Source organism: Lemur catta, chromosome 10, assembly GCF_020740605.2.
Source record: "Lemur catta isolate mLemCat1 chromosome 10, mLemCat1.pri, whole genome shotgun sequence".
In the NCBI taxonomy this organism is placed as follows: domain Eukaryota; kingdom Metazoa; phylum Chordata; class Mammalia; order Primates; family Lemuridae; genus Lemur; species Lemur catta.
In genome coordinates this window covers 43,042,820-43,054,071 of record NC_059137.1, presented here as the reverse complement: position 1 = coordinate 43,054,071, position 11,252 = coordinate 43,042,820, and the positions used below count along the sequence as shown (strand labels likewise).

General features: G+C 32.5%; 1 protein-coding gene across 1 annotated transcript in view; it reads right to left on the bottom strand.

Moving 5' to 3' along the window:
* Window positions 1–407: 407 nt before the first annotated feature.
* CAAP1 (caspase activity and apoptosis inhibitor 1) overlaps window positions 408–11,252 on the bottom strand; it is a 59,245-nt gene continuing 48,400 nt past the window's right edge. The window contains exon 6 of the mRNA XM_045562775.1: window positions 408–1,828. Coding sequence (XP_045418731.1) covers window positions 1,482–1,828 — 347 coding nt within the window. The 3' untranslated portion in view covers window positions 408–1,481. The remainder of the gene's footprint in view (window positions 1,829–11,252) is intronic.

The following is an 11,252-nucleotide window of genomic DNA, read 5'->3' as shown; positions in this document are numbered from 1 at the left end:
TTGAAATAGAAAAAGCATTTTACCATAATCAGTGCTTCTTCATCTTGAAATAATGATAATGAGAACTCACAACTTAAATCATATTCACAGTTACCGGCCTAAGAGAAGTATTTCAAATGATATAGGGTTATGTGCATCATTAGAAAGACTCAGGGAATGGGGGGAAAATGGCATGTTCTGGAACAACAGAAAAATGAATCTGTAACTGCAACTCCAATGTTTCATAAATGTCCTCTATTTCCATTTAAAAACTCTAATATATAATTAAGCCTGCTAATAAAACACAATCCCTGAAAGTTGTGTATATAAGCAAAATCCTTATACAACAAGAGTAGAGCATGGCTTATAAATACACTATATTTGTTATCAAATATAAAAACAACAGTTCCAGATTTATGTTTTAGGAAAAAAAATTAGTTTATTTTAAGTTAAGGGTCTCTACTTAAATTTATTTTGATATCAAACAACTGCAATTAGTGATGGAGAAAAAATGCATCTGTAATTGTGGCAGGATGTTAATTTACAAAAACTATACAAAATTAGATTAATTATAACAACTTAGCAAAGGTTCCTAAAATTAATTTTGCTTTTGGAAAAATATCAAAAGTCTTTCAGATCCAGAATGATAGACTTTTATTATTTTTGATTCATGGAATTATAGCATATCAGATCTTCAAGCAACAACACCAGATGAAATCATGTATGATAAAATATTCTCCTTTTCCTGATAGCTTGGAATGTAAATGAAAACTTGTTCCTTTTTTTAGTGAGGAAAAAAAACTTAAATGAAGTGTCCAATAGTATCAAATACCTGTTAGAATGGCTCATCTGCTATAATTAAACATGGGCAATTAGCTCTACATTGTTAAAAATTGCCTTAAATCCTTTCTTTCTTTTATAAAAAAAGTTTTTCTAAGCCATTTCAAATCTCTAAGCCTGATAACAAAAATTATTATTCAGTTTTAATTAAGAAATCCACACCCATATAAGAAATCTTCAAAATAGTACATATTTTAAAAGTGTATATAAGCAAAACTAAATTTCTTAAATTGTTAACAAATCTAGGAGCAATAATTTAATAGTCTATTGCAAAATATAGGTAGCCTTAAGAGAAACATGCTTGGTCAATCTTTCTTAAGTTTTTAGGTTTGGTGCCCAAACATTTAAAAATAAACAAAAAAAGAATAACATGACTCTTTGCTAATGGCTTTTAAGATAATTTGCAGACATAGCTAAATACTCATCTAACAAAGTATCAAGTCTATCCAACTATATTTGTCATGAATTCGTAAGACAATAACACACATTTCTAATATAAAATAAAACAAAAAAATACAACCACATTTTATGCCTAAAATGAATTTACCTAATAAGGGTTACATGAGAAGTACCACGTAAGACCCCAAAATAAATTTCAGATACAAAATTACATGATGTGGCTTCATTCAAACACATCTAAAATTCAAACTCAAGTTAAACAATTAGGCTGGCTTTTTTATATCACCAGCTTTCATTAGGGCCTTAATCGCTCTTGCTCTCATCTCAAGTTCTAGCAGCTCTAGCTGCTGTGCAGAAGGTTGAACATCTTCTGGTGGAGGAACAGTCAGGGTGGCTGCTTTGGGTTCCTTTGGGCTAGACTCTGCCAGTCCCAGAATCTCATTCACACTTTTCTCAATGTCTTTCTCCAGGTCATCTATCTGACCAGCTTCACTTTGCACTGTACTTTCTGGGACCTCAGGAGCAGCAGCTTCCTCATTGCATGGGCCTTCTATGTCACTGTCATAAGCATCTGCATTTATACTGAGTACATCACTATCTTCCCCTTTGCCTGTAACAAACAAAAAAGGGAAAAGAATCATGTAACTTAAATGCCCTGGGTAAAAATTTCCTTACTACTTATGATTAAATGGTTGTTTTGACCCCACCTCCCACCATGGAGTCCCAAGCACATTTCATAATCATCATCCCAACCCTTTTTCTCCTGACTCTTCAACTTTCAAAACTGACCTAATTTAATGCAAATTTTAATATATATTTCATTCCAATTTAGTAGAACATGGAAGCATTAAAAAATTTATTCCATAATATAGAGTTTCCATGATCTATTTTCCTAATTAAAATGTCCTAACATTTTACATCATAGTGAAGTTTTTGCATTACAAAATGAACGCTGAAGTTGGAAACCCTGTGGATAGAATATTACTTATTATTGAAGAAGTAAAATTGCATTCTAGAAGGTGTTTAAAATGCTTTATAAACTACAAAAAAGAAAAAAAATGTCATCAGCAAGCTGGAGACCATGAGGATTGCAATTTTCCCAAATCTTTTCATATGCTTTTTCAAACACTTTGTTCTAAATCAATAAATTCAAGGAAAGTGCCTAAGGCCATTTTCTAGGATAAAACATGGTTTCATAAAGAGGATTTTAATTAATAAAGTTAGTACACCATAATTTTTTAAAAAATATTTTTCCCATCTAGTGAAGCCCGAAGCACACCATAATTTTTAAAACTGTATTTGTTATAAAACTTCTAAAACTAATGTTAAGAATTAGAATATAAATGCAGGTTATGGCTCTCAACCACCTTGGTCTTGGCATTGAATATTACTCAACTCCAGGCATCATTTACAACTTTGAGTACTTAGTTATACCTCCAATTTATTTATCTTTCAAATCCCTATGTTAGGAAAAAAAAAAAGTAATGCTCCTTAAAATGTTAGCTTTGATAGCTTTCTTATAGTAGGGAAAACTTATTTATAAAACATAGATTGACAGATGGAAAATTCTGATAATAGAATGTACTGGAAGGACATAAACAATTCTACTTCATTGGTTTTATAATAGACAACTTACTGACCTTGACCAATCTTCCTACATTCTTTTTTTTTTTTTTTTAAGCCTGGTCAAGTGGAGCAGTGGGAGTGGAGAATCTACATTCTTACAATTCAAAAATCGCTCCCTATTCTAAAACTAAAGTGGAAAATGACAGTAAATTATTTTTGTGTCTACAAATAGAATTTGTAAAAAAAAAAAAAATCGTTGTAGTTTTAATTATTTGATGCCAAAGAACATTTTATATATCACCCCAAAGCAACTAGTACTTTCAAACAGCAAAAGAAAAATTACAGAAAAATGAATTATAGCCTTTTGTCTTAAGAAATAATGTTTTATGTAAGTAAAGGTGGTCCCTGGATTATGGACAAGATACATTCCTGAGAACGTCTTTAGGTCAAACTTGTTGATTCAGGAATATGGAGGGGTGGAGGAGGGAAATAAAATAAAAAAGACAAAAAAATAAAAAAGTGCATATAGGTAATAATAATACTATGATGACTCATATGTGATAATACAGTGTAATACTGTAATAACAATACCCTTGTACTGTAGTAAGTTACAGAAACTATTGTGTTCTTTCATTCAAACAAACAGAACATAAAAACATATATAGTTTATACAAAAGTTTAGATAGGAGAAATTTTTAAAAAGAATATTAAAGATTAACACTCACTTGATGCTGCATCAATGCTAGGCTACTAGGAATGTTATACTTATTTTGCTCTTCTAACCAAATCAATAATAACCTTTCTATTTCAATAATTAATCCACTACACTGTTTAGTAATAACTGATGCTTTCATGGGAGAACTGCCTTTCACACATTCCATTATTCTCACTTTATCCTTTACAATTGTTGCAATAGTCAAGTGACTGAAGCCTCAAGGTTTCCCAATGAATATGGCATCCGGCCTTTCTCCAAACGCTTAATTATTTTACTTTCACTCCCATTATAATCACCTTTGTCTTTGCTGCAGATTCACCTGGACTTGAAGGGGACTTTCATTTTGGAGGAATGGTCAAAAGGGTAAACAAGACTCACAAAATTGAATTAAATTGGATGAAAGTGATGTTGTGCATAAGTTATTATATAAACAATGAGACTAACCACTAGCAAAAAGATGCCCCCCCCCCCCAGGAAGTGCGTATGCCATGTTGGTTTGTTTACACTCGTGGAAGAAACTAGTTCTTGTATTATGAATTTAATTAAAAATTATCCTTATGGGGAGCTTTGGAGCCTGTTCAAAAGTATGGAATGGCATAAGATGGGTCATCCATAACCTGGGGACTGCCTGTATTTTAATTTGAGACAAAACAAATTTAAGAAAAGAAGTTCTAAGTTGTTTATAGCCTCAAAAAGTTAATGTTTTTTCTTTTTCTTTTTTTTAAAGAGATAGCACCTCGCTCTGTTGCCCACACTGCAGTGCAGTGGCATAATCATAGTTACTGTGACCTCAAACTCCTGGGCTCAAGCAATACTCCTGCCCTAGCTTCCCAAGTAGTGAGGACTGTAAGCATACACCACCATACCTGGCTAATTTTTAAATTTTTTGTAGAGACAGAGTCTCACCATGTTGCCCAGGCTGGTCTTGAAGTCCCAGCTTCAAGCAATCCTCCCCTATCAGCCTCCCAAAGTGCTGGGATTACAGAAGTGAATGACCACCCTGCCTGGCCTAAAAATTAATTTTCATATTTTAGGCATTAAATCTATAGGCTATTTAAAAGACTTAACAAATCAATTTTTGAAAAATGTGATTTGTTTTTTAGACTAGAGGCTATTGCTAGATAATGATCAAAGAGCAGAAGTGGGTGGGGGCAGGAGGAGAGTCTGAAAGTGGGGATACCTGAATCCTAATCCTTAACTCTGCAGTGAAGTGTGTGATTTGGGGCAAATCCCTTACCCTTGAAGAATTTCTCTCCTATAAAAATGAAGGGAAATTGTCCTAGAAAATCTCTAAAGTTCAAGGTCTAACATTACAGTAAGTGAAGTCTACATAAAAAATATATAAAGTGGCAATACTTTAAGTTATTCTCTTCCACCTTCCCAAGATAAGGTTACCACTCATCTTTTTACCACTCATCTTTTACTTAATTCATCACCTCGATAATAATTTCAAAAGCATTTCCTATTGGCAGCAGTAGCCAATGAAAGATAAATCACAAGTGAGCAAATCAAGTTCTACTAAATGTTTTTCACCAATCTTTTTGGCAACAGAATTTTTTAGAAAAAGAATTATATTTAAAACATCCATACATTACAACTGAAGTTCATTTATTACCTTGGGTCCAGGGATCAGTGTCTAATGACACAACTATGTAATCCCCCTTGCAAGCTAAATCACAAAATTCAAAGCAGCATATTTCCATGAAATTGATTTGTTTTGGATCTGTACGCAAGTAAATTTTATGACAGCAAAACTTCGAGGTATGTGCATTAATTGAGAAATCTACACTAGTAGATCCTATAGACATAGGTGGCAAATATTCTAGCTGAATGTCACTGTCATGCACCACCAGCCTGCATTTCCCACCAAAAGACTTTAGGGATATATATGAATGTGTGTAGATATTTTAAAAAATGAGAACGTAAGTTATGTTTATTTTATTTTTTCTGGGGGGGGGTCCTACAGTTTTCAAACACTTCAAATGTCTAAGAAACATCAAGCTATATTTTTTCACTTAATTCGGATCATTTTTAAAGCCTATTTACATAAGCGTATTTAAGAAGTAACCATAGTTAAAGAGCCACTCTACTCTGAGTTTAACATAATAAAATCTCTATCTTATAAAGTTATCAGCACCAGAGATTTGGGATCAAAATGTTTATACACACAGTCCCAATATTTCAAAGGGGAAAAATCTGGACATTTTTTTCACTTATATTTTTGTGTTTCCGACTTTAGGTGGCAGAAGGTGGGCTTTGTTTTATTTCTTTGTTTTTATATCAGAAACAGTATACATATTCTATCACTGAAGAAACAGTGCTGTCCAAAATTGGTATTCTCTGTTTATGCTGAAAATCACCCAAAATCCAAATGACCAAGTTCTCAATAACACAGTACTGCTGAATGTATTCATAGGTTCCATCTGTCCATTATAACTACACCATAGATGCCAAAGCTTTTTATACATCTGAAATAATTTAGCATAAGCATTTTATCTCACACATGCAAAAACAAGTTAAATGACTTGGACAATAGGATACAACAAATTATCTGAAGATCTTAGAATCACACTTCAAGTCTTTTCACTATTTCTAAATTTTCGTCATTCCAATGAAATCAGAGTACATAATTTGCTTTATAAAGCATCATTTGCAAATATAAGAATACATTTCCAAAGATAATTTACTCTCATTGTTGGTATTAAAATAATGTAGGTTTTTTCCTAACAATTACGATCTTCAAAGTAGAAGAGGTAAAATTTATATATTCTTTTTAAAAAAGTAATTTCATCCCCAAATGCCTCATTCGAAGCCCTTAAAATTTCAGTGTGGTCATGTTTTGTCCCTCCAAACTCCCACTGTGCACCCTGTGTATGTGTTTTCAGGTAGAAGTGAGTGTTATATAAGCATTCCACAAACAAAGAAGCATCTTCAAGTTTTCACACAGGCTTAAGGGTCTTGTTTTCTCAAGAAAGACAAATCAATATAAAATGTAAATCATTTCTACCCCTTTAAATAAAATCTAATCAGTAGTAAGAGATATAACAAGTAATAGGATATCTATTTTAATAAAGTTTAGAATCACTTTTCACAAAGTTATGTTCAAAAACTGTTTTAAGTAACAATTAGGAGTAATCATATACTATGATTAATGGTAAAAAAATTATCAAAAACCAGTTTGTGAACTAATGTGTTTGGGCTTTACAAAGGCACTAATACTTAAGCCCACTTAAATTTTTAATCTTTTTTAAAGATCTAAAGGAAAAGATATAAAAACAGTTTTGATGTATGCATCATGTTAAACTAAGGTTATCAAAATCCAACAAGAAAAATAAAAGACAGTTGGGTCGGGGGTGAAATGTTAAAAATGCTACTAAAAATAATAAGAATAAAAATTTATACTATTAACTACAAAAGATATAATAATCAAAAGTGGCACAGAGAAAACAGCAAGGAAAATCTTAGACCCAAGTTACTGATGTCATAGAGCAGCAAAAGAACTCAAGTATCTTTAAGCAATACACAAAGAAACAAGAGGATATGATATATTCCTTACATTAATTCTACTCCTCAAATAAGATGGATACCCCCTAAAACACTACATACCATTTAAAGTACTTCAGAAAAAAGCAATGCAAATGAAGAAATGGAGCAAATAACTTACAGGAAAGGATTAAGGGAGTTTAAGGGCTTAGTTAGCTAGGCAACAGTTATAAGAAAACAATGTAAGAGTTAAAAGATTTTTCAAGGAAAAAGTAATAAAGAGTTCACAGATTTAGTAAGCATTCATCTATGTTTGATCCTCTGGTCAACTACTCAGCAATGTATATTCATTCTATTACATTGTCCTCTGGTCTATATACTTTGACTATTTCTCTTTTCTTTCATTTTCCTGCTATCTTCTGTCTTACCAACTTGATTCATATCCCAGTCAAACTCTGTACCCAAGTACTAAATATTTTTTAAATAACAAACTAATCCATCTAGACTCAGTACCTAGACAGCAAAATGAATCAATCACTACTCATATTTATCACTGACATAGATGAATAAATGGAATAATTTATCAGAGGAATATTTGTTTGTATGATTCAATGAGCATAGTTATGAACATGGAATAAAACCATAAACACAAAACTAAAACACCCAACACTCTTTGAACATTTTATTGGCAAGGAGAAAAAATAAACTACATAAGACCCATCATTTTAATAGTAATGTACTTCCAGTATAAATAAAATGGAATGTACTGCAAAACAGGAAAAACTAAAATGCAATACCTGTATTTTTATTATCATCTATAACAAATCTCAATGCTTGCGAGCTGCAGGAAATCCCTAAGCTATAATATAAAGGAAAAATATTCTATGGCACAGGTTTGCTTTTTGTTAAAATAAATGTTTTAAATAGAATAGCCAGTGAAAGTAAACAAACATACAAGAATTATTAATCACATCACAAACACTTTTAATTATGAAAATAAAAAGGACTTTTAAGTCATGCTAGCATCTTTAAACCTTCATAGAACTTATAAATATGCTAGTTGATAATTCAACTTATCAGAAACAGTTCTTATGCATAAAATGAAAGCATAGCTAATGTTATGAGTGACTGCATACTTGTGAAACCTCTTGATAGTGAATTATTAAATTAAGCCAAGGGACAAACCCTAGAACATGGAGTATTTAAATACCTGTTTGAATTCCTGCTAAAGATGGCAAATTGAGCATACATATCTATTTCCCTCCCCTACGAAGAACCCATTGCAGTGACAGAAGAGTGATACTTAAAAATTGTAAATTAACTGATGACAAAACTAATTAATAAACATCAATCCTTCCTAAGGCACAAAATAGAGAATCCACAAAGGAAATAAAATTCAATAGATTTAGCTATACAAAAATGGTAAGACTTCTGAGAAAGAAAATACACCATAAATAAAATTATAAGACAAGGGCAGACTACAAGGAATATTAGTAAAATACCTTTTTTAAAAAGGACCATTATAACCATATACAAAATGTCCAGGTATCACTAAGAAACAACCAAAAACATGGATAAACAGTAGAAACAAGTCAGACATTTCATAAAACAGGAAACACAAAGAGCCAATAAATACATGGAAAAAAAAAGCTTGACCTAATTTCTAATTAGGGAAATGCAAATTAAAACAAGAAATTACTTTTTACTCATTAGTAAAAATCAGAATTTTTTCTGTGGGAATAATGCTAGTACACTGGTAAAAGGAAAAAAGACCAAGAAATATTGCTAAGTCAGAAAAGTACGCTAATGAGTGATAATTTTTGCTAAAAATAACCAGTACACTAAATTATTAATAGTGATTACTTCTGGGGAGGGAAATAAAAGTAGAGGGGGAAAAAAGAAAAATAAATTTTCCAATTTTGCTCTATGAACACATGTATTTCAACTTTTTACAAGAATATAACCTTGCAAAAATTTAAAAAGAAAAAGTGAATTCAAAGTATTACATAACAAGATATCTAAAGATAATTATGCAGGATTTTTAAAAAATGAAAGTAGACAGGTTCACATTGACAGAAAAATAAAAGCAAAGCCAAGCCACAGCCAAAGACACCAGTAATTCTTTCTTAGAGAGTCTTAGAAGCAAAGAAGAGTTGGCTGTGGAACAAACAATATGATAATTAAAATTAAATTCATTTGGAATAGTTGAGCCAATTGAACTCCTCCTTCTTTCCCTCCCTTTCCCTGCCTCATGTCCAAGCACTCAGCACTCTGTGGAGAGGCCTACCCCATCATCCATTTTACATCCAAGAGATCTGTTAGAGAAACATATCTAAACAGCTGCTGAAAAAACCCAAACCAGCTACTAGAAAAACCCAGCTGAAACAAATGAAGGACCAAGACAAACTAAGGAAGAAATCAAGAAAATTCAAGAATCAGAAGATAATTTGTTGGGGGAAGGGGAGGAAGGAAGTCTACTTAGTATCTTTATTAGAGAGACTGAAGTGGACACTGCAGCCATAAAACAAGTACCGGGCGCAATGACAAAAAGCCAGAGAACAAGAATTGTTAAAATTTAATACACTTATCAAAAGCAAACATGCAATGGTTGCTAAGAGAAAATGTTAAAGAAATCTCTCAAAATGTAGAAAAAAATATTTTAAAAATATGCAATAAAAGTGAAAAGATGAGGACGAACTCATAAAATCCAACATCAACCTAATATAATTAATTCAACAAATATTACTGAGCACCTACTATGTACAAGACACTGTTTTAAGCGCTGAGGAAACAGCAGTGAACAGAAGTCCCTGCCTTACATTTAAGTCACAGGAGAGAGACTAAAAATACGTAAAAATGTCAAATGCAATGAAGAAAAATAAAGCAGAATAAGAAAATAGTAGCAGGAATATGCTTTCACTGAGAGTTATCGCTGTGATCTGATAAGGTGACATTTGAGCAGGGACTTTATGAATAAAGTGACAGAATAAGCTAGAAAGCAAGAAGAGAAGCAGAGAAGAAGGAAAATAAAGATATAAGAAAATTGATCTAGATGAAAACTGATACGAGGTGAAGAAGGTCTTCAGCCCGAAAGAGCTTGTCAAGTGCAAGAGCATCACACCTGAGACACATCCTGTGAAACAGAATTCAAGGGTAAAAAAAAAAAAATTTTTTTTCTGAAAGTCTCCACAGAAAAGAACTAGATTACCACCAGCAAAGACATTACAATAACTAGTTTCAGGGCATCTAGAGTATTCTCATCAGCCACTGTGGACAATACACAATCCCAATGGCTACTAACTTAATCACAAAAAGAGAAGCAATGATATGTTATGTGCTTCGTCATGGAAGTACATAACATTGTTTCTAAAGATTCTTGCCAAAAACTTGAACCCAAATCTGATCAAGCCTCTAAATCTACTACCAATTCATGGAAAATACAGGAGACAAAAAATGTTAAATTAAACACTGGCATGAAATCAGCAAAATTGAAACTGAAAACTTTTACAGGACAAACAACCTAGTTTCTTCAAGAAATAAACTGCAAAGAGAAGGAGGGAGGGAATAAGAAGAAGAACATATAGATTAAAGAGATAATTAGTACAAACCAACTGCAATGTAGAGACCTTATCTGGATCCTGATTCATACAAACATAGTTTAAAAAATATAAGACAATATATAAGATAATTTATAAGACAATCAGGAAAAACTGAACACTAGTTATCTGAGGATTAAAAAAATGTAACACTATTCTGCAACCCCTAATGACATAACGGATCTAGATAATAATCAATAGCTACCAAAACCATCATGTGTAAGGCTGACAACACCTGAACCGGTAAATCTTAATATCAAAATACCATCTCTGACTACAACTAGATTAAATCTGAACACGTTCTAAGTACCTCATATTTAGAAACTATTGTTACTTTTAAAGGTATTATATTTTAAAAGAGATCTCTTGGCCAGGTGAGGTGGCTCACACCTATAATCCCCAAACTTTGGGAAGCTACAGTAGGAGGATAGCTTGAGGCCAAGAATTCAAGACCAGCCTGGGCAACAAGTGAGACTCATCACTACAAAAAATTTAAATACTGACTGGGTGTGGTAGCATGCACCTGTAGTCCCAGCTACTCAAGAGGCTGAAGCACGAGGATCGCTCGAGCCTGGGAGTATTTGAGGCTGCAGTGAGCTATGATGATGCCACTGCACTTTAGCCTGGGCAACAGAGTGAGATCTTGTCTCTAAAACAGACCAAAAAAAAAGAAT